The sequence below is a fragment of the Castanea sativa genome, chromosome 7 (assembly GCF_040712315.1).
Source record: "Castanea sativa cultivar Marrone di Chiusa Pesio chromosome 7, ASM4071231v1".
NCBI lineage: Eukaryota > Viridiplantae > Streptophyta > Magnoliopsida > Fagales > Fagaceae > Castanea > Castanea sativa.
Genome location: NC_134019.1, coordinates 9,773,199 through 9,797,685, shown reverse-complemented (window position 1 = coordinate 9,797,685; position 24,487 = coordinate 9,773,199). Strand labels below are relative to the sequence as shown.

The 24,487-nt window shown below is 30.7% G+C and overlaps 2 protein-coding genes across 2 annotated transcripts; one reads left to right on the top strand and one right to left on the bottom strand.

The window, feature by feature from the left end:
* The first annotated feature begins 9,223 nt into the window (after window positions 1–9,223).
* On the top strand, window positions 9,224–12,830 carry LOC142643247 (galactan beta-1,4-galactosyltransferase GALS3-like). Its single transcript, XM_075817787.1, has 2 exons — window positions 9,224–10,688; window positions 12,259–12,830. Exons 1-2 carry the CDS (start codon window positions 9,481–9,483, stop codon window positions 12,602–12,604), a joined length of 1,554 nt encoding a protein of 517 aa, XP_075673902.1. The 5' UTR covers window positions 9,224–9,480; the 3' UTR covers window positions 12,605–12,830.
* Window positions 12,831–22,814: 9,984 nt separating this feature from the next.
* On the bottom strand, window positions 22,815–23,754 carry LOC142642090 (uncharacterized). The gene has a single exon (XM_075816445.1). The coding sequence runs from the start codon at window positions 23,704–23,706 to the stop codon at window positions 22,972–22,974; it is 735 nt and encodes a 244-aa protein (XP_075672560.1). The 5' UTR covers window positions 23,707–23,754; the 3' UTR covers window positions 22,815–22,971.
* Between the last annotated feature and the right edge of the window lie 733 nt (window positions 23,755–24,487).

The following is a 24,487-nucleotide window of genomic DNA, read 5'->3' as shown; positions in this document are numbered from 1 at the left end:
CATAGGTTAAAACTCTCTCAAAAAAAAAAAAAAAAAAATCACGAAGGACCATGGCCTCAACCATTATCCATAAACCAATCCTTAAGAACATCCAAAATTTACTATAAAAACCCTCTATCAGATCTAACACAACTAATCTCGTTTTGCCCTTGAAACCCTAACTTCATAACAAAGCCCATTCAACAACAAACCAGCATTAGCATTTTGAGGTCTTGTGATGAAAATAATGGCACAAAAGAGTTTTCTCTCTCTCTCTCTCTCTCCCTCACCACCTTTCTCAAATTTCCCTTCTTGTTTTTAGCATTTTGTTGCACCCATTGTTGTTTAGCATTTTGATTTCCATCTTGCAACATACCACTGGCCTATATTTATCACATATTGAAATTTTGGACTTGAATCTCCTAATTTAATCACATTTCAAATAATTAGAAGGAAGTTTTGAGTTCGCTTTAGCATTTTGGTCCTCATTACAAAATCATCATCAACAAGGATATTAGAGGCTTAAGACCCTAGAGAAGAATTGGCAAAATATATTGAATTATTGAAGATTTTCTATTGTACAAATTCGGCCAAAAATTTTATATTTCAACTGACATCTTTTGACGTTATTACTTATTAACCTAAATATTTAGGAAAGGCTTATAAATATAAGAAGACATGCCAAATCTTCTTCTTTTTTTCTTTTTCTTTTTTTTTTTAAATGGAGACGTACCAAATCTTGATTGTAATTTGCAATACAATGCCGACTCACCGACTCTTATACAAGACGTGGCTTTTTTTTTTTTTTTATACATAGGAAACGTGGCCTAATTTGAAAGACATTTGAAAAACGTGTATTAAACAAAAGGGATTCACATATATATAGTATAACCTCTTTGACCATTCAATAATACACTTCTTGAAGAAATATGTAAATGTCAAAAGAAAAAGGAAGAAAAAAAAATGTAATAATACTTTGACACTTTAGGAGTTCTAATATTGAAAAATTGCTGATGATTTTTTTCTTCTTCGCATTATGTAACACCCACAAAATTTCAATTAAAAAAAAATTATATTTAGGGCCAATTACAACTTACCCACCTATAATTTGGTCGAAATTTAAGTTGTCTATCTATGGTTTGAAATTTGATACTTACCCAGCTAAGGTTTGCTCAATTTGAGTTTTGTAATCCACCTCTATTAAAAATATGACTAAATATGTAATTATGCTTCACTTTTATATTTCTTTCCTCTAAAAATACAAAAAACATAAAAATACAATATCAAATAAGATAAAAAAAGAATACAACGGAACACTTGCATTATGAATTCAAACCACAAGTAAACAACTTAAATTTCAGTCAAACCTCAAGTGGGTAAAGTGTCAAATTTCAAACCACAAATAGACAACTTAAATTTCAGTCAAATCACAAGTGGGTAAGTTGTAATTTACCCTTATATTTAAGCCGCAATAAGAAATTTCAAAAGAAATAAATTCATTATCATGATCAAAATACATAGTAATTAATCTAATTTCCACCCAAAAAAAAAAATCTAAACTCTTCAATATTTAATCGTAAACTAAAAAACTCAAATAACTCCTTATAAAATCAATGTTTTTAAAGTAAAACTTAAAAAAACTCCTAATACAATAATGTGATTGAAGTGGTACAAAATATTGTTGGGAATAACAAATCGCATTAGGTTCGCATAAAACAAGAAGCAATTAGAAAATCAATAATGGTAGATGAATATAAGTTTTTTTTTTTTTTTTTTAAAAACACACACAAGGAAAAGGAAAATGGGTTCTAACATTAGGCACACCACAATAAGAATATAAATTAATAAATTTATTTTTCTCAAATAAATTCAATAGATATTAACATAAAATTTTAGAGGAAACAAGGACACAAGATAGTTGTGTATACAATTAATGAAAAACATCACAAATACAATATGACATATTCTGTGTATTGTCCTTGTAGGCAGGGCAACACTCACTTATTGTTTCCACTGGAAAGGTCAGTGAAAATAAATAATCAACAATCAAATTCTAACACCTATCTTCACCACATCCAACCTCCACAACACAAGAATATATTCAATCAATTAATTATCTTATTATATATATATATATATATATATGTATGTATACACACATGCTCAAATTACACATAATGTAACTTTAGTTAATGTAATGTTGCTAAATAATTTTATATTGGATTCTTTTATATATAAAAAAATCGTCTATTAGAATACATTCTTTCCTCTTACCTTTTATTCTTGCAAAGTATTAAGATAATCTGAAATCAATACATACCTATTATAAAATGTATAATTTTTTTTTTCACTTCACAAAACATAATTTATGGACCAAATAATAAATAACATTTAATTTATGCAAAATACGATATGCATGTTAAAAAGAAAAAAAATAAATAGTTCAATGATGAGATTTTCAAAATATAAATTCAAGAAATTTATTTATATAGTGTAATTTTTTTTTAAAAATAAACAGTTATATCATTCTTAACAGTTATATGTGAAATAATTCTTAGGTACTTTCGGAGTATAGAGAATAATACTCCCTCCTCTTACATTCATGGTGGGATCTACTCATTAAATTCATGGTAGAGTCTATTATGAATGTGAGAGGAGGAAGCGTCATTTCTCTGTGCCCTGAAAATTAAATTTATGGTGAGATTCAGCATGAATATGTGAGGAGAGAACATCGTTTTTCTGTATTCTCAGAATATCTAAAATTGTTTCGTATATGCATGTATGAGAGAGACATTTTTTTCAATTATTTATAAATAAATAAAAAACACTCACCCACTTTTCTTTTTTGAGAAGGAAAACACACCCACCTTCAATGACAGTCATATATATGACGGTCGTTGAACATATATATATATGTTCATTGACTACAATTATTTGGAAAATAGAAAATTTCTTTCTTCCCATGCTGGTCCCATGAAATTTTGGCACGTACCATCACCATCATTATTTCAATAATTTGATGCTTAAGCTTTGTCTAGAGAGTGTATATATTATTAAAAAAATTAAAAAAAGCTTTGTCGAGAGAGAAGAAAATAGCACTAAGTTTTCCATAGACTCGAAAGTAAGGTGGTTGAACCGAACATATATAATGAATCTCGATAAAAATGGAGACAATCGTATATATTAATGTTGACGCAAACTTATATGTGTAATCTTTGAGGATACTCTACCAAAATCAACAAATATCATGGCATGCATTATGGAATAGGAATGAAACTAAATCTCACTTATTTATGTACAGTGCCTAAAACATATGATATGATATGGGATTTTGTTATAAAAAATAATAATAATAAAACTACTTTATTATTCTTGCTCAGATGAGTTAATTTTTTAACACGGTGTATTTAATATATATAAATAAATAATTTCTTTATTCCACTAAAATTGAACTTTAAATATATAGTGGTTAGAGAATAGAAGTTTTGGATTTTTTCTATAGTATTTTTTAAATATTTAAATAATTCGATAGTTGCATAAGAGAAATATTTGTCTATTTGAATCGGAATGTTCTTGTAAAAAAGTAAAAGCCCCAAAAGATATATATATATATATATATATATATATATATATATATATATATATATATTAATATGGATTCTCAATTTTGTATCATGTGTTTTATTTAATTTTTTAATTTTGTACCAAGTAAATTATTGAATCTATAAATCAAAAAGTCCAAATCCAATTAAATTCTAAATTGAATTTCAATCTAAATTTTTAATTTTTGTGATAAATAAATTATTAAGTGCAAAAATCGAAAAGTCTAAAACTAATTAAATTCTAAATCATATATATATATAATGAGAAACCATTACATATTTTTAAAATTTATGACTTGAAAAAAAGTATAAATAATACCATGTATAATTTGAATATCTTTTTAAAAAAATGTATAATTTAAATCGTATAATTGTGATTATTTTTAATTGTACCCGTGCATATGTACAACGCTACACACTAGTGTCAATTAACTACAAAGCTCTTAACTTAATCCGAAATTATGTTATCAAATATTTTACACTTAATTAGAGACATAAAACATTTTCATCTAATTTTTTTTTTTTTGGGTCATTAAAAATTAGATTAGATTTGACCTAACTTTTTTTTTTTGGTTGAGAAAAAGATTTGACCAAACTATTCAACTGTCAAAAAAACAGGTTTTTTTTATGGGTAATACAAATCCTGGTTGATTTTACACGTTAATGATGAGCAGAAAATGAGCAAGAATCGGTGGCGGATTCTCAGTTCCCAGGTATTAATTATTATTATTATTGCAAATTAAAAATCACCGTTGCAAACATGTGATTCTAGCAGAGGTCCACGTAGCATGTGATGCCACGGGTTCTGCGAACTGAGATTCAATTGAGTTGTTTTATTTAATTAATTAATGATATTATTAAAAAAACAATTAATTAATTAATGAGTTCAGCTAAACTATTATATTTTCATAATAATTTCATAATAAAATCTAGGTGGCAACCTTTTGCTGGTTCTCTTCCTTATCGACATCATTTCTTTTTTACCTATTATAAAGAGCTTATAACTAAAATTTAATAAATCATTTTAAGAAAGTTTAAACACAATAGGAGCAATGCTCCTTCGGAGCATGGCACGTCAGTAAGAGTCTTAGACTTGGTCACATTTGCGAGTCTAGGATTTGCCGAGTTCGAGTCGTATGCTTTGTAAGAATGTTATGTCATGACATGAATAACCCTAACATGCCCAAGGGTGTCTCACGCCATCAATAAGTGGTTTAAATTGGCGGAGTCAATAATCACATATGTGAGACCATTTTTTTGTTCATAAAAAAAATGAGAAATATAAAAAATAGTAAAAAAAAATTAAAAAATTGATAACTTTTTCTTTTTAAAAAAAAAATTTAAAAAAATTCATAAACCAATGCCATTATTCCATCAGTTAACTTTTCTCTTCTTTAAATTCAAAGAACATAATAATTCTGTATATTTAATTTCTAAATCTTAAAAAAAATTATGTATTCAAACTAATATATATATTTTCAAAGTACAATATTTTTAATTTGTTGAAATCATTCATTCAAACTAATATATATATATATATATATATATAGTTATAACTTTATCTATACTATTATTTAAAGAGTTTCTCCAACTTGAATTTTTCATTTTTCTAATTTAAAAATACTTCTATACCCTTATATTTAAGTAAAGACAAAACTAAAGGATAATTCAGTAAAAATGTAATTCTAACTCCTACTAAAATATTACCTAAAAAATAAGACCACTCTCCTATTAACTTTTAAATTAATTTATTCACTTCTAAATTAAAATTTTAAAATAAAAATTATATATATAAATAAATAAAAAATAAAAACATAAAACTTTTTTTTTTTACAAAACAGGACCACTAAACTTTTTGTGAATTAATTAGATAATGTGAAATCATTAATTGAAAAAAGATGGTCCCCACCAATGTGGCTGGAGCGTGTAGGGTAGGGTAGAGTGACAAAGACAACCCATTTCGGGACCGACGTCTTTGACAGCCATATCATATGGGAAGAATGGGAATGGGAGGAGAGAGAAAGAGAATCGAGGGAATATTGTATTATTTTGCAGACAGTTTTGCCACGTGTCACTCCCTTCGGTGTGCACTGCGCATTGGGATTCTCGTTTCTTTGATGCCCTTATAGTTCATGACACTTTCAAACTCACTCCCCATGTTCTTAATTTTTTGAAGTTTAATATTAAGCCGGCATGCTAAAATTCCAAAATTCCCAAATGGTGTCCTTGTTTTGATTACCAAAATTCAAGGAAAAAATAAATGGTACAATCTTTGATGCGCTGTTTGGTAAGAGTATTTAAATATAATTTTTTGTTTTGTAATTTATAAATTGGTGGTTCTCATACTTGAATTTATTATTTGGCTAATATTTTCAAAATACAGTTTTAAAAAAACTGTATTTTATTTTCTTAATTTAAAACAAGATTTTGAAAGCGACTACGGAGGTGTTTTCAGGATACATAAAATGTTTTTAGTGACATAGTTGTAAGTAAACTGAGAATAGTGGACCCTACATATTTGTTCAAACTCTTTTATCTCTTAAATGAATGAGTTTATTTTTATCACAAAAAGAATTCTCACACTTCAAATTTGAAACCTGTCATTTAAAAAAAAAAAAACATGATGAGCTATATTCTCTTATCATTATCCAAAAAAGAAGAAGTAATCTATAAATTTTACAAGTTACTTTTTGTATGTATTTTTTTTTTAAATCTCAAAAATAGAAATGGTCTCTCCTAAACAATTATTTTTGTTTTTAATATTTTGAAATCTAATACTATATATAAAAGCAAAAGCCTTTTACTACAATTAAGGAGACGTTGACACATAAGCAAAAAAGAAAATGCCATACGGTCCGTCTGGGAGACTCACTTTCATTAAACGTTTATTTATTAAAAAAAAAACCACAAACCCCAAGACGCAAACCCGCTTATAAAAAAAAAAAACATAAAAACCCAAAACAAACCTACGCTGCAGAAAGAAAAGGAGAACCGAGAAAGAGTATGATAGAGAAATTTGCTTAAAAGTGGAAGCTAAACACGTACGTAATTATAAAAATTATTATTTGAAAACTCATTTCAAGTTCAATTTTAAAAAAAAATTTTATTTTTACACTATCTTGAAAATAAAAACAAAAATCCTATTACCAGTTAGACCCTTAATATGGTGTTTTTTTTTTTTTTCTTTGGTTTCTCTTCTTCCCTACAATAAGTATCATGACGATTTGGTCTCATATTAAGTTTGAATTTAGAAATGCCTTTTAAGTCAAGAAGCTTTGTAAATGTGACTTATTTTAGATGGTACAAAAACGTAATACATGTTCTAAAATAATCATGTGTCACACTTATGTGCAAAAAAAATCTCATAAGTTATATATCATTTGTCTCGTCCAAAATATTTTAGCTTAACTATAACATAAATTAGACATCTGTAAGGTTAAATTTTTAATAGGTTATTTCATTTACCAATTAGAAAAAAAAAAAAAGTAAATATTTGGTCCTTGTGATTTATGTTTGAGATTTAATGATCCATTTAAAAAACTAGTTTGAAATTATTGCTTATAAATCTCCTTTTGGGACTGCAAAGGATTTACCATTTACCACTACAAGTATGATTTTTTTTTTTTTTTTTTTTTTTTTTTTGGGGTTAAACACTACAAGGTTGATGATAACATATCCATTAAATTTGGGGCTAGGAATTATAGATTCAAACAATGTAAGGACAAATTGGCAATAAAAATCATTCAGTCTTTTCATCAAAAAAAAAAACATTGGTAATAAAAACAAACAAGTTCGGAAATCAAGAGCCAGTGCAACAATTCTGTTGGCAACAGCAACGACGAGGCTTTAGAATAGAGCCCCACAGTTTTTTGGCACGGCTTTTCTAATGTAAATAAAGTCACCTTGGATTATTACTAATTAAATACTTAATTAATCTAATCACACCGATAGGCATTAATACCTTTTCACCCATACCAATAATTAACCCCTCTTTACCCTTATCAAGCCACCTTAGTCTTACATTAATTTGTTTTTTTATTAATGAAATCTCTTACTTTCATAAGGAAAAAAAATCTATTGCATTATTAGTGGTTATAAAGAATCAAATTTAAATACTGTATGATTATAATTACCATAAAAATATAGATTTTTTTTAAGATAACTAAATTAAAAATAATTACGTATTTGAATTTAACTGAGAACTTACCAAACACACACTAAATGTACTTTATGAACTCTTGTATTTTTTTTTTTTTTGAAGAATGAACTCTTGTACTCAAGATTTATTGTTATGTAGTTTCTCAAAAAAAAAAAAAAAAGATTTATTGTTTTGTTTATTTTAATAGAAAACTTTATACGAAGATAGTGCACTTTCGATACACTGAGTAATGGTAATCTTTATTATGAGAAATAAAATGTGTTGTAATGAAAAAACTAAATATATTCATAAATTTAGTTGAGAGTTGTGACATTAAAATAAAGCTCAAGTTTTATTTTAGTAAATATTTTACACATAATATATATATTCAAATTTTGAAGAAATGAGTTATTTTTTATGATTATTTATTTTTATAGTTATTATGTACATATAAAAAGTTTGTTTATTTAGATATATATTAATTTAATAAATTATTACACTTACTAAATAATAACTATTACAAGTTTAAGACCTTTTCATGAATGAATATTTATTCTTTATTTTAAAGAATATTAAAAAGCTATCACTTAACTTTTAGATAATATTATGAATAATAAAAATATAACTAAATTAAAAAATGCTTAAACTATAAGAAGCTATTACATTACAACATCTATTACAGTCAACCAAATATGCTTATAGTTTTTCACAAATTCCTTTGTTTGTTAGTATAAAAAAAGAGAGATGTTACGTCCACAATATTTTTACAACATTTTGATAACAAATCACAGGTGGTTAGTTATTATAGGTTCAAATTTGAACCTAACACTAAGATTACTTTTTTGCCCCAACAATAATAACCAGTAACAACCTACCACTTAGAATTTGTTGTGAAAATATTGTGGACATATCATTTCTCATAAAAAAATGGATTATAGGAAAACTATTCCGTAACTTTCCATATATATAGCTTAGAAGGAGACAGAGTTCTTTTTCATTAAAATTTTATGGAAAACAACTCTATTTCAGATAAAGCTATATAAGGAAAATAATTATATTTTACACAAAGTTAAATAAGCGAAGTTAAAAGAGAGTTTTTTAACTTATTTTAAAATCTCTATCAAGAAAAATGCTATGTCTATAATATTTTTACAATATTTTCACAATAAATTTTAAGTAACAAATTCTTACGAGCTGTTACTAGTAGGGAAAAAACACTCAAAACAAACAAATTACAACAAAATGTTAAAATATTTTTGCACCATATTTATTTTGAGTTGTAATAAGTTAGAATATTATTCTGTTTTATTTTGTCCAATAATAGATTGACACCTCAATTTATTTTGGAAGTGAAGATATGATGTGATTTTGTTTCCTAGTAGAAGTGTTAAATTAAACTCACGAGTATACGATTTATTTATTTATCTTTTCCTTTTCAGAAGAATCCTAGAAGTATCCAATGATGTATAAAAGTATAAAATATTGAACCCAATCATATAGAAGTATAAACTTTTATATAATCATAAAGTATACGATGTTGCAAATCACATTACAACATATTCAGCAAAAAAAAAAAAATCACAATACAACATGACAGCTAGCTAAACACGTAATTGGAAAATTAGAGATTTTTTCAGCTTCTCACAGATTATAGAGCCCCAATATTCCAATAAACACACAGAAATACAGACCCTTTGAAGCCAGAGTTGAGACAAGATAAGAGGAAGAGTAACAGAGAAAGAGAGAGGGAGAGAGTTTGTAATGGGAAAAGAGAAAGAGAGGAAGCTGTTCATAGGAGGCGCAGTGTGGCATGTTGCAGCAGAGCTAAAACTGTTGTTAACAACACTTGTTGTTCTCTGCAGCTTAGCCACCCTTTTCCAATTCTTCCCTTCTCGTTTCACCATCTCTACTTCTGATCTCCGTTTCTGTATCTCAAGGGTTGTTTCTCAAGTGGCCCCACCACCTCAACTGGCTGCACAACCACAACAGCTGTCTCTTCCTCCACCACCGTCACAGTCACCGCCACCACTACCACTACCACTACCACTACCACCACCTCCGCCGCCACAACCATTGCAAGATCAGACTCTGGAGAATGGTTCTATCAAGAGAGCTTTCAATCCGTATGGTGCAGCAGCATACAGCTTTGTCACTATGGGATCATACAGAGGTGGTTTCGACACATTTGCCATTGTGGGTATTGCTTCAAAGCCTCTGCATCTCTATTCAAAGCCTACTTACTTGTGCAAGTGGGAACCTTTTCACAACTCTACCTCAAAACCCATCTCTGCAGTTGGATATAAGATCCTCCCAGACTGGGGCTATGGAAGAGTTTACACTGTTGTGGTTGTAAACTGTACCTTTTCACAGCCCATTAACGTTGATAACTCAGGTGGAAGACTGGTTCTCTATGCTACAACTTCTGGCGGTGGTGACAGGAACTTCAATGTCACTGACACCATTGAAGCTCTAACTGAGTCTCCAGGGACTTTGGACTTGTCTGTGTTCACTTCAAAGCCAAAGTATGAGTATTTGTACTGTGGGTCATCTTTGTATGGGGGTTTGAGTCCACAGAGAGTGAGGGAATGGCTGGCTTACCACGTTAGACTGTTTGGGGAAAAGTCACATTTTGTGATACATGATGCTGGTGGGGTTCATGAGGAAGTGTTGGAGGTGTTGAGGCCATGGATGGAAAAAGGGTATGTGACATTGCAAGATATCAGGGAGCAAGAGAGGTTTGATGGGTACTATCACAATCAGTTCATGGTGGTGAATGATTGTTTGCACAGGTATAAGTTTATGACTAAGTGGATGTTCTTCTTTGATGTGGATGAGTATATTTTTGTGCCTCCCAAGAGCACTATCAAGACTGTGTTGGATTCACTTTCTGATTATAATCAGTTCACCATTGAGCAAATGCCTATGAGCAGTAAGCTCTGCTTGTCTGAGCCTAATGGAAGAACCTACAGGTACATGTTTTGCTTCTTTGTGTTCTTCGTTAATTGTTCTTAGCTTGCATGATTTTGGTTGAGAAAAAGTGAGTTGATTGGTTAGAATTAGAGCTTTTGACATGCTTAACAATGGGTTTAAAATTTAATTTAACTTTTTTTTATACAAAATAGAATTTTTACTGTAGCCTTATGCTAAGTGTATATGTGTTTGACTCTCCTTCTAAGACTTAAATCCTAACCCTTCTTCCCACACCATCACACCAAGGTGGGCTGCGGTTAATTTATCTTTTTTAAATGGCTAGAGATAACTTAATTAGAATCCTAAGAAAGATGACTGGTAGAGGAACTTGGATTTTGATATTTGAGAATTTTAGTTTAATTGCTGCAATTTGATGTTTGAATTGGTGTGATTGGGTGCAGACATAGAAGGAATTGTAAGATGAAAATTCTTTGATAGATACTAAGTTTTTTGGGTTGGATTAGTCTTGCCGTGTTTAATTTGACATGGAAGTCACTGGTTTGAGAGTTCAGATTGCAGTTTATTTTGAAGGAATTGACTGTTCCTACAGAGTTGTTAGGTTTTTTTGAATTACTTTGATAAATGTCCACATTGAAAATTCACTCATCCAAAAAGAAAAAACAAACAATTATTCAAACTGTGATTTTGTAGTGGTTGAGTGATAGGAACATTTTTCTTTGATGTTGAAAACATTCTTGGACATTGTGTTTTATAAAATTTAAGACTATTGGCACTATGATAAAATAGATTCTTCCTACCTTTCATTGTTTGAGGGCCGGTGGAACTAGGGTGGGTTTGAACTATGTTCTCAAGTGATTGAATCTTAGGGCTGCATGATTAGGCATTTGTTAATTCCTATAATATTATATGAATCATTTTGTTCAAGAATCCTTTTGTTTCAGTGAAATATCACAACAAAACCTGCAATCAAGGTTGTTCTCTTCTCTGATAAGATTCGCAAATTAGTCAATATTCAACATGATGTTATTTGTGGGAATGAAAATTTGGCTAGAGTAGTGAAACACACGTAAATGCTAATAATTAAGGTTAAATTTTGGCAAACCTTTAATAATGTTGATGCTGATGTCAACTGAAAATAAAATTTGTGGGCCTGAGGTAAAATTGTTAGGAGCTTTTTTCTTTTTTTAACAAACCAAGAAAGTACCTTAGTATCTTAGTCCTTTATCTCATAAATCCCTTCAAATCCCATACTACAGTAGGTCTAACCTCAAGCCTCCTCCTTCTCAAAGAAGAGAAGTACCATTAAGCAACAGGGCCATTAGCAATTTGTTGGGACTAATGAGAGATGGGTTTCATTGTAAACAGTCTATATTGTAGACCATGGAACTCATTTTAGCTGGATCCATTGCTTAGCTCTATTTGAGATGCTTCATGTACACACTAGAAGTTGGTTATTGAAAGCAACAGAAAACTATAAGAAAAATTAATTTCAAAATAAATAAATGATTGTGCACAATATCAAAAGTCCCTATTGTTTTGATAACTACATATGTGGCATTGAGATGCATCTTGTTCACATCCTTTATTTTGTCAATGTCAAAATTACAGGAGATGGGGTTTTGAGAAGCTTGTATATAGAGATGTGAAGAAAGGAATTAGGAGGGACCGCAAATACGCAGTGCAACCGCGCAATGTATATGCCACTGGAGTTCATATGTCACAAAATCTAGCTGGTAAAACAACACATAAAACCGAGGGACGAATCAAGTACTTCCATTATCATGGAACCATAGCAGTAAGACGTGAACCATGCCGGAACCTAATCAATTCAACAGAGGTCACATTCGAAAAAATGCCTTATGTTTTGGACACCACAATGAGGGATGCTGCTGGATCTGTGAAGAAATTTGAGCTCAAAATGATTGGAACTAGGTTGCAAAGGACAAGGCAATGACAGCATAATTTTTTTCTTCTTTGTTTCATATTCCATATTCTAAAGTTCTCTTTTTTTATTTTTGTTATTACATTAGTTGTTATTAGAAACAGAAATTTTATTGGGGGTACCTATGTTTTTTTGTATGATAGCTTTCAATGGTATAGATACAGTTGGGTATAATGATCATGTTCTTGGGGGAAAGAAAAGAAAAGAAAATGAACAGGACATTAGAGTTGGTGTTGCATTCTTTATATATTTTAATTAATACTCAAATTTTTTTTAGTATTAAAAGTAATTATACTTAAATAATTATTCATTGTGTTTGATTGGGGTTGTCGGTAAGAGGGACCACAAAACAGAGCCAGTCAGTGAAGGTGGCTAATGTGCTGGGGTTGCTTTGCTTGCTTGCTACATCACTTTTATTGTCTCGCGCTCTCACTCTCTCTCTCTCTCTCTCTGTAGCATTTATGCTTTCTCGATGCATATTCATAGCCACCGAAAAAGGGTGAGGACTTAAAAGAAAAACATATGCCTTGTCCATGAGGATGAGAGGGAATTTTGTGGGTGAGGAATAATTTGCAAAGGGTTGTCTTTTTGGCAAGGTCAAAAAGGGCATGTGGGCAAACATAGAGAGGTGTCTTTCTAGTGGTCTTATCATCTAACTAACGTGGGGAAAAAAGGTGTGAGCAAGGACAAGAGAAAAAGAAAATGAATCATGATTGTGAGTTTTTATTTTTTTATTTTTTTTTTGATAACATGGTGATTGTGAGTTTTATTGCCCCCTAATTCTGGAGTCTTCACGAGGGAGAGGCTTTTTTAACTTTTTGCTTTTGTTTATGTTTTTGTTTTTTTTTCTTGCCCTTTATGACTTTCTCTTCATTTCTAGCATGATGTTTCGCTAAATAGACCGCCAAGGACAAAGACAAAGTATAGGAGGGAGGAATGGAAGGTTTTTATCTTCCTTTTTGGCGATTGGTTCCCTAGGAGGAAATTGGATGGGAGAAAATTACATTGATATTTCGGCATTATCATTTTTTAGAAAACGAGTCCTTCTCTAAAAGACATTTTCTTGAAAACTTTCTTTTTTGTGTTTGGTAGAGACATTGAAAATGAGCTTGAAAATATGAATTATTAGCTTTTTTTATTTTGCAGTGTAAAACAGAGTTTTTTTTTTTTTTTTTAAATTAATAGAAAATAACCTTTAAAAATTAAGTCTTGAACTTTTCTTTGACTAATTTTTTTTTTATACTATTAAACACATGAAAACACGAAAAAGTATATCACAACTCTATTTTCTAATCTCTCATTTACCTCCCAAAGAGAATAAAAAAAAAAAAATGCTACATGCATTATAATTTTCACAACTTACTAAAATGGTTGGTGGGTTTATCATTTTCAATATATTATAGTCTATCATTCACAAATTAACAGATTAGTAGTTGCCAAAAAAAAAAAAAGTAAGAGATATCTAATACAGATGATAGAGAAATTTCATGATTTTTTTTCCCCGTCTTTCTCCTTTACCAGGTACTCCCCCCCATTTTCGGTTAGTCTTCTGTGTTCTTCCTTTTTCCTTTGGTCCAAGTGCATTGATAACGAATAAATATGAAGACCCAATAGGTTTTTTTCGGCTCTATCTCTAGTCCCTCAGGGCCTAAGCCTTAATGTTTGGTATATGGAAAAGGAGAGGTAAAGGAAAGCTATGATGGAAAAGAGAAGGGAGATAAAGGAAATTCATTATTTGTTTGGGGAAAGTCAGGTGAAGAAAATGAGAAGAGAGAGTAGTGAAAGTGAGATGGGAGAGACCCACATATGAGTTATTCTTTTTTCACTTTTTACCTTCAAACCAAACCTATGGTTCTCTTTCTTTCACTTCCACTTATTTTTGCCGACTATAGAGTAAAATAGCCACCACTTAAATTCTTTTTGGCCTCCATAATTGAGGTTGAGTAAAAGCTTGTAGTTAGGCTGCATTGTTTGGTGGGAAAATTACAAAGGATAAAGCACCCAAAGAACCCAAAAAAAGAAAAAGAAAAAAAGTACAAACAAAAACAAAAACAGTTTGTTCTGTAATGATCTAAGTGGTAATTAAGATTGGTTTAAAAAAGGAAAAGGGGAAAAAATGACAATGTGTAATTAGCATCTAAATTAACAAACACTTACAATGTGCATTCTTACTATAAAAACTAATGAAATCAAACACTTACTACGAAATTAGTCAACTCAACTTTTGTTAATTTTAGACATTTAGAGAAAATGCATAGACATTACAATTAAAATCCTAAATTAAGACATTGATTGCAAAATTTTGTAGTTGAAGATATATATTACAAAATATCCATAGTTTAGGTTTCTATCTTTTTCATTCATTAAAAAATCATTAAGTCTTTTGAGTTATGTAAAGATGAGTTAGATAATAGGAGGTAGCTAGCCTTATATCTTTTCTTAAATCCTTTCTTTGGTGTAGTTCAATTCAAATTCCTTTACAAGATGATGAGAAATTTTACCAAACACCTACCTAAAATTCCTACCAAGGTAACAATTTTAATATACAAGCAAGGATCACGCTAGTCTCTCCTATTGAGCTTGTAGTTGATTCAAATCGTGAATATTTTTTTCATAAGTGATGAACTAATTTAATGGAGTATACTGTAGAATCAACTTTTTGTAGCAAAAGACAATTGAGTGGAGGTGCCTAACCTGGATTGGAGCATGTTGAAATTGTTAATAAATGAATGGAAGAATTGGCATGGAAGCTAAAAAATGAGTTCCACTTTACAAAAGAAACTAGTGCGTTACAACTACGTAACAATTGGTTGGTACGTAGTTATGCCTACATGCATTATTATAGCAAGAACTATTAATTATTTTCTGGGGCTCATTGATGTATTTTTAATGGTGGACCGTTACGCTGTAATAATGATGTCTTTCTTTGTTAGACAAATGAAATTACTTCTATATTTATGGCCTCCCCCAGTTAGATCCAAGGTTTAATGTCTTCTTAATATTAAAAACCCATCTCCAACTGTCCACAAAGATTATTTCAATATTATGTGATTCTCTGGTTCAATAAATAAGAAAGGGTGTGCCACTGCTTGTCCATAGACTAATAGTACTCAAATGGTGGGGTTTAGTTGAAATGCTAGAAGTCTAAGCACTGCTGCTGTAATATGAAAGAAACAAAAGCTTGCAATGAGCTCTCTCTTTTAAGTGATTTTCAAGCTAAAAGTATATATAATTAACAAACAATTCTAAACGAATAATGATGGCACACAATTCTTTCCACACCCAAATTCACATCATATTTATGTGTTAATATATAATTGATATGTAAGTTGACACAACATAAACTCGGTAAAAAATGAGCTTTTGCCCTTTTCACCTAAAAGATATAGTAAAATACCTCTGTTTTGAAACTATTTAACAAAATACTCTTATTTTGAAACTCAATTTTCTAAAAATCGAGTTTTACATTGAAACTCAAGTTCCATAAAAAAAAAAATTTCTTCTAAAAAAAAATATGAAATTTTTTTTATGGAACTCGAGTTTCATTCAAAGCGCTTGAGTTCATCGAACTTGAGTTCCATGTGAATTTTTTCAAATAACTTGATTTTCATCAAATATGTAAAACTCGATAATCAAAAAATTGAGTTTCAAAATATGGACATTTTGCTAAATAGTTTCAGAATATAGACATTTTGCTACAATTTTTTGAACGGTAATGCCCATTTTGCCCATAAACCCGAGTAAAATTAAAGTGCTGCTATCCAATTAGAAATTGGCCGACTTGAGTGTGAAAAGATGCGCCGACTGTAAAGACTATAACCTGACCGACTTGAAATTACTGATTTACTTGGCTAGCTACTTTCCACCACATGCGGCTTTTTAAACAAGCTAAAACTTTTTTAATTGTGTGGTCTTGAATTACTCATAGGAGATGACTATATAATATCAGAAACGAGGTTCTCAAAAAAAAAAAAAAAAAAAAAAATCAGAAACAAGAAATCATAGAGGAAGGGCTCCTCCACGCACAGTATTTTTAATGATTTTGGTTGTATGAAATTCATTGGCTATTGTTTAATCATTAAGGTCATGTGAATTGTAAAATAGTCCAAAATGTCATTAAAGAAAAAAAAAAAGGATTTCTATGCAATGTGGTAGACTCTCAAATAATTGTTTGAGATTTGCTTATTTTGTTAAAAATAAAATTTTTTTGTTGAAAATACTATAAATAAAAGTAAAAATTAACTGAAATAGTATAGTGAGACTTAGGAATAGTACCAAAAAGTATAGTACTGCCTATAAATAATAATAAAAATAAACTGACTTTTTAATTTGGAGTCAAACACACATTAAGTATTAAAATGAGGCGTATAATTATCAATAAATATGATAAAATTACCGTCATAAGCAATGTTGTTAATTTCTATCCAAAGTGAAAAGAAAAAAAAAAAAAGATGAGAAGGTTCAAGGTAGTATTAGCATATATGTAGTGTTTTATACGTATCTTTAATATCAAATTTCTACGAATTTGAAGAAGAGCAAATCATGAAGGAGCCGACTTTTTTTTTTTCTCTTCAATTTTGCACTAGTACATATGAATTAGTGACACACAAATAGTTTTAAAAAATCCAAAGCATGATACAAGAAAGTCGCTTTTGTTTTTTGTTCATACTTGTATTAATTAATGGGGGCTCCATTGACAAATGTTTTGTTACATATGGGTTTTCAGTCATAGGATCTCATCATGAAACTACAATGACAGATAAAGACACAATTAATTAGTCTAGAACTTTGTATGGCCTTGCAGCTGGCAGATGACGTTTTATATAAAATTTATAAACACAGCAATACTATGCATAAAAAATTTTACAATATTTTTTTACGAGTCGATAAGTTTTTACTGGTTCTTATCTAACCCTACTGAACATCATTTTTTTTTTAAATATATTTACTACTAACAATCTGCTTTATTAATGGATGTAAAATTTTTTGTCAAATTTGTCTTGTCTATAAATTTTATGTAAACATGAATAACTTCTAGGGCAGAATTTAAGATAATGTGACTGTAGCAAACCAACAAAATGCATTTGCTAGCTAGCATGGGACACAAACAATTGTCCTTCTTAACTTCTTACATACCATCTCAAAAAATGAGTGAATTCATGGCTCTAGCTGTAGCATGTTAATAGAATTTAGAAATGGTGGGGACACATTCACAAGATAACATGTGGAACAGGAATGTCAGGAAGGTTGATGCATGGTTCCTACCTTATGTCATTTGGTTTAGGCATCAACAGAGGGAGGTGCCAGTGGAAAAAGGATATTCTATATGTTATTTATTGTAGTTCCATTCATAATCAAATCGACATCATGAAATTTCATGCCACTCTTCACCAACATTGTCAATTGATTATTGTTTTAGTTCATCAAGTACTATGTTCTTATTATTATTATTTTTAAATCTTTGCTTAGTATCCTACCAACAGAAGAAATTGGTATATTTTAGCACATCCTTTGTCAACGTTTTACATCTATTCAAAGATGGAGTTCATTTGCTGTCACCCCTTAGAGTAGGCAAAGACTGACTTTCTTTATACGCGGAGATACAAGGTTTTTAAAAAAATAAATAAATAAAGGTTTTTGGTGTGGATGCATTGACATCAAGTAACGGTAGCGTGTAATACTACATGTATCACTAAGGCTATAATGAAATTATCACTTGAACTACTTACCAAGTGAAACGATATGAGAACTTCTACTATCAAGCCACACCCTGCGGTAGTAAATGCAAGGATTTGTTAGAACAAATGTAGATTTAAGAAATAAACTATATGATTTTCTTGCTCATTTTCATTATTGGTAATAATAATAAAAAATCCTGCATTTTATGGTCATTTATAGTCTTCTTTCTCTTAATGAAAAAGGTTAAAGGAGGCTAAGAAACCTTCCTAATTGAGGAACCAATATTTGAGGAACTTAGATTTACCCATAAGAGAGGGTAAAAAGAACTACTGACTGTGAAATAAACCTGGGGGCCTAGATAGTACACTGGTTTATCATTCATGAGAGGACTTCAAGTGGGGGAGAAACAAACCTAAGCCAAACTATCATCACCCCATTATCTTCAAGCTAGGGTTCAAAATCAAACCATACCCCATACCAATATCCTAATTATTGGGCCATGACTTTGGGTGTTACGGCCATATGTGCTGACGTGCTGCGCAGTGTTTGTTTGTTTGTTTTTTTTTTTTTTGAGAAAATTGTTTTTTGTTTTACTTTTTTTTTTTAAATTACTAATTTAATAATCTAATTATAGGATAAAGTTTTATTTGGTCCTCATATATAAATTGTGTCACTCACTCAATTTTTGAAATCAAGTTAATTTCATTTTCCTTCTCAAAAAAAAAAAAAAAAAAAAGAAGTTGATTTCATTCTTAAATTTTATTTTCATTTAAGTTTAACAAAATTGATTGAAGTTGCCAATAGAGTGTACATTAAAAAGTTATGTGGAAAGTGTAAAAGTTTCAAAATCAAGTCAATTTGAACTACTATTAATTTTTAAAAAAATTTAAGTGAAGAGGAGGATGAGTTTTGAAAATTTTGGATTAAATTGAGACAATTAATAGTTGATGGACGAAATTGAACTTTACCCAAAAATTAGAAAACTAAATTAGTAATTATATATGTATGGCCATATTTCATTAATCTATATCTAAATTTGATGTGCTAAACAAACGTAACACTGTGAATGATTGTATGGGCGTCTAGATCGGTCCTCCACTTCTTCGTCCTTGTGCTTAATTTCCACATAGAAAAATCTTTTAAATCTAAAATTTAACAAAATTTATCTAACACAAAGGTTTCTTCTTTTTTCATGGAGAGGATAGCAACATCTCTCAGTTCAATTTTTTACATGAAAATTTATCATTGAAAATTCGAAGAAACAATCTGAGTCTTTGCTGCTTCATAGTGCATAATCAATTGGTTGGTGATGATATATTATAGTGGTTGCGTTTTGCTTCAAAGCAGTATACTTGTCGTGATACATGACAACAGCTAGTAGGAGCAAAAAAATCATTCTAATTTTTTTTTTTTTTAAGAAGAAGATCATTCTAATTTGGTGGAGATTACTTTGCTCCCAATATTCGTTATCATGCCCTTTATTTGCTGGTGGGTTTTACCAAATAAGTTGCCTACCAGATATCGTATGGCTAATTGGCTACCCAAGGCCAGGACTACCAAGAAGATAGAATGTGAATGTTTTGTGAAGGAGAAATGGTAACAAAGCAGGATTAGATCGTGGGTGCCTTAAATCTACTCTATAAAAGAGTTACTCTGTACTATACCGTTTATACCTACCCTGTCTTGTCATTGCCTTGCTCATTGCCCTACGAAAAATAGCATTTCAAATATATTCAGAGTAGGATGACCAAAATTTGTCCCAACCTAGTTGTATGAATAATTATCTCTTGTGATAGATGTATGCAATGAGTCCCTCACAACAAGGGACACATACATGTGGTAGGAGCCTTGTTACATACGTGCAAATAATTATCTCTTGGTATAGATACATGCAACAGACCTCTCACAACAAGGTACACGCACATGTGATTGTAATGGGAGCCCTGTTGCATGCATATGTAACCGAAGATCTTGTCTCCCACACTCTATCACCTCTTTTGGGTAGGGAAACTCATGTGAGAGGATTGAGGTGAAATTGTCATAATGTGCTTGAGTCGAGATTACGTGTGTTCTAAACTGATGCTTTTACCATCTTTTAAGTCAAGGATTGGGCTAATGAGCCAGAATCGGCAGTTTAAAAGCCCAAATCCTCAAAGATAAGTAAGACTATTCTCTACAATAGAGAATTTCAAAATGATTTGGGCTTATATTAAAATTTACTACATATGGGCCTATAAATGGCTTGATAGGAATGCCAAAATTCATCAGTGAAAAGCGTCATTGATGATGTGCCGTTGTAGGTTTCCTTTGTGTAAATGAGTGAGGGGCTCTATTTTGAATAGGATGTTATGCCTAGAGAATTCAACTTGTGTAAAAGTTCTTTGTCTATTTTAAGTTTTTAACACAAGAATTTAGTTTTTCTATTTTAGGTACTTAATAGAATATTTATTTTACATTATATTTGATTAAAATATCAAATTTTCTTAATTTTTTAGTTGTTTCTTTTTCTTTTCACACAACTGGATACATTAAAATGAATAAAAAAATTATATGCAAAATGAATAGTACCTATATAAAACTATAAATTTATACGATTATGGTAGCAACGGTGTATTTTTGCAAACTTAAATTTTTTGTTTGGTTGGTTAAAATGTTGTCTTTTTTATTATTATATAAGCGTTAATGCAAGTGCTCTTAAGTTAAGTTAAGGTAAGTCGAATGTTTGTTTATTGTTGCAGCAAACTTCCAATAAAATTTTTCTTATTTCATTAAAAAAAAACTTTGTGGCCTCTTGCTATATCAGTGGAACCATTAATACGGCTTCTATACAAATAAAAAAACTTGCACACTTAGTTTTTTTAGTACAGATCACGCGCCTTGTATCAAAATCTGGGCCTTATTATCAAGAATGATCCCAGCAAAGCAATAGACAAAGGACTGGGCTGTGTTACTTTGCCCAAAGTACAAATATTTTCTAGAAGAATTTGTCCAAAGTACATTATATAGGAGCTAAGCACAAAAATCATGACATATATTTCGTTGCAGTCTAGACTGCAATGAAATATAACTGGATAAAATTTTTTTTTTATAGAAAAAGACTGAAAATATTATTAAGAAAATTATTTTGTCCTTAAACTTCATAAAAAGTTTTTTTTCGTAGTTTAGGGTGGAAATAGAGATAAAAAAAAAAAGAACTTTAGAAAAAAAAATTTAAGATGAGAAAAGATTTTGAAATCCTATTAGGTTATTATCAATTTTGTTATCACTTCTGAAAGGTAACATTAATAAGCACGTAAGGATTTGAAGATGAAGTGGAAAACTTTTCAAAAAAGAAAAACCATTCTAAGATACTCAACTCCATATAGGAAAATTCAATATAGAAGAAACAATTACAATTGCATTAGTCTAAACTTACAAAACCTTTGTAAATGGATTCTCTATACAACCTCAACAAATGACTTGTTCACCTTACACTACAATGATCCCATAATTCTAAAATCCTTATGTAGAACTTCTTTCATGAACGAACTTGTCCATGAAAACCAAAAATTTGGTACTCCAAAGCATTGTTATTGATTTTGTTTTGTTTTGACTAGGAACAACCTAGCTAAAAATACCGTACCAATAAGAAAATTGGAATAAGAAGCCCCCTCATTCCACCTCGGGATAAATTCCAGCCTATTCTAGCCAATTTAGGTAAATTTCCGGTTTGCAACTTTAAAGGGGGGAAAAATAAAAACATTGCTTCAAAAAACTTTGTGGAGGTTTACTCATAATGAACAAAAAGTCTAGAACCACACATTAGACACGTGATAAGCGATGATTGGATTACTTTTTACTAAGTTCTATTGCTGGATCCATGTGTAAATGATGTATTCTAATCACACATTGACAAATATGCAAATTGTGTCAAAGTGTGTGGGTAAGTGTGTGTCCATAGAAGAACGGCTTAATGAATTCAATGGTGGAAGCCTGAAACTTTTGTGGTTTGCAAGAAACATGTTCATGGTGTTAAATTCAAGTATAATTTCATGGTTAGACTTATGGAGAGAAACTCTCTCAAAAGGTACTTCCGAGGAGAGGCTTTTTTGACAATTTTTAAGGAAAGAAATCCCCCTTAATAGGTTTGGAGCGGCTACCTCTCCCAAAGAAAATCGGGCAACAAGAGTTGTGTTTATATTTATATATGAAAAAGTTTAGTTAAACTAGTTAGTGCAACAACTGAACAAAGTCAATCATTGGATTTCACAATTTCAATTAGTGAGGGTCGAGCGAGATTTATGCCTAATTAACTTGGATTTCACTCGAGCGAGTCTTCTTTAACTCAAGATCTTTGACAATAAATTGCCTCTATACTTTTCATATTTACTTTGTAATGATTACAACTCCTATGAACACAATTTTTCTTGCAGAAACCAGCCAACTTGAATTAAATCATAACTAAAGAAATTCTTCATCAATTGAACTTAAATCTCAATATTATCTGTAAGCAAGATATATATTGATATGGATAAATGACCTTCAAAATTATCATACACTCGTCCATTAAGGTGCTAAAACAACCAAAAGACACACTGCTAGCATTTTGGCCACCAAAAAATTACAAGGAAAATGGCCAAAACACAAATGTATCATTGAAAAAAAAAAAACGGAGAACAAAAGAAGTACTTAGTGCTACATACAGAGATTTCATGATACTTTTATTTATTCTGAGCTTCTAGGAAAGCATTGAAGTCCTCCCTTGCCTTGAGCAAGCGAGGTGAAATGCATAAAACCGGTGAGTCAGGACAAGAAGTAGAAAAACGAACATGGCGGCCAGTTGATTCGTCTGGTTTTTTGGTTGTTACTGCTTTTGTGGAGCAATTCTTGAGAATTGCTTTGCGGTCTTTATCAAAGACAAAAGCTGCTTTAACTGGTGAATTTGCATCATCGTTCACATTGCTGTTTCGAATCAACTCCACTGGAAGATCAAAGTAGAGATGCTTGGAGTCTCCACCTTCCTCGCTGCCGCGACATATAGCAGATGATGCCCAAGACCCACATTCGAATTTATCTAAGGAAACTGTCCTGGATATGATTTCTTCTATCATCATTGCTTCTTCTATTTTGGGCTTTGCTAACTTTCCCTTACCAAACAATGGAAAGAACAGGCACAAGAGACCACATTTGAATGCCTTTTCACTAGGATCCATGTTGTTACAACTCTTAGTACTATTTCTATTAGTAACATTTGGTTTAGATAGCCTAAGAGAAAGTTCTTCTGAAGGTGCACTTGCTCTTCCTTCACCACATGACTTACTTCTTTGTAGTTGCATTTCTGGTTGCTTGGTGAGAGAATTTTCCACTGCAGAGTTCTGGTCATGATCAGCAACATCATTGGCCTCTGCCTGACCAGGATTTACTTTGCTTTCGTTTCTCCTTATCATCTTCAACATGATTAGCTGAATAGATGATGAAATGACTTTGGCTAGCTAGTTTTGTGAGTATGCAACTTTAACAACTCTTGTTTGTCATAACAGATGACTTGATGACCTTATATTAACAGACATGGAAACCTCACATTACGTTTTGTGGGGCCTCTTACAATTAAGAAAACATCGTGTTAATTCTTCATATAGTATTAATGTCCTTAATTTTATACTTACATTTTTGTTTGTCAATTTTTTGTTGCATTAGATTCTCCTGATCAGATATTATTGTTGTGCTTTCAATTATCAGTCATGCCTTTCACTACTATAACTAGAAGATGAATTTCTATATCCCCAAAAAAAAGAAAAAAAGAAAAAATAATTAAAAAAGGAAGGTGAATTTTCACTCAAGATCTGTCAAAAGGGGATTGATTTTGAGTATTTCACACACTCCTTATTGTACATCATCTATATACATGACATCTTTCATGTTTTGAATGTGAATATCGCACATAAAATTATGAACGTTGTGTGTACGAAATGTATATCAACAGATGTGAAAGGACAATCACCTTTGCTACAATGTAGTCAAGTGATACACCTCAAGAAACGCATCATAGGCTTAATTTGCGGTGGGAGGGCCACTTGCATCACTTGCATGCACGACGGTGATAAGAGACAAACTATGAAGCTTATAATAATAGTGATTCTAAGTCTGAATTTGATAATGCCATTATACATATACACACGACTTAATGACTGGGATAGGGAGTGGAGGGCCACTCCAAACCATTAAATAATTACAAAA

Coding starts and splice junctions, on each gene's coding strand:
- LOC142643247 (XM_075817787.1), top strand. CDS start 9,481: ATGGGAAAAGAGAAAGAGAGGAAGCTGTTCATAGGAGGCGCAGTGTGG. Junction 10,689..12,258: donor CCTAATGGAAGAACCTACAG/GTACATGTTTTG, acceptor TCAAAATTACAG/GAGATGGGGTTTTGAGAAGC.
- LOC142642090 (XM_075816445.1), bottom strand. CDS start 23,706: ATGTTGAAGATGATAAGGAGAAACGAAAGCAAAGTAAATCCTGGTCAG.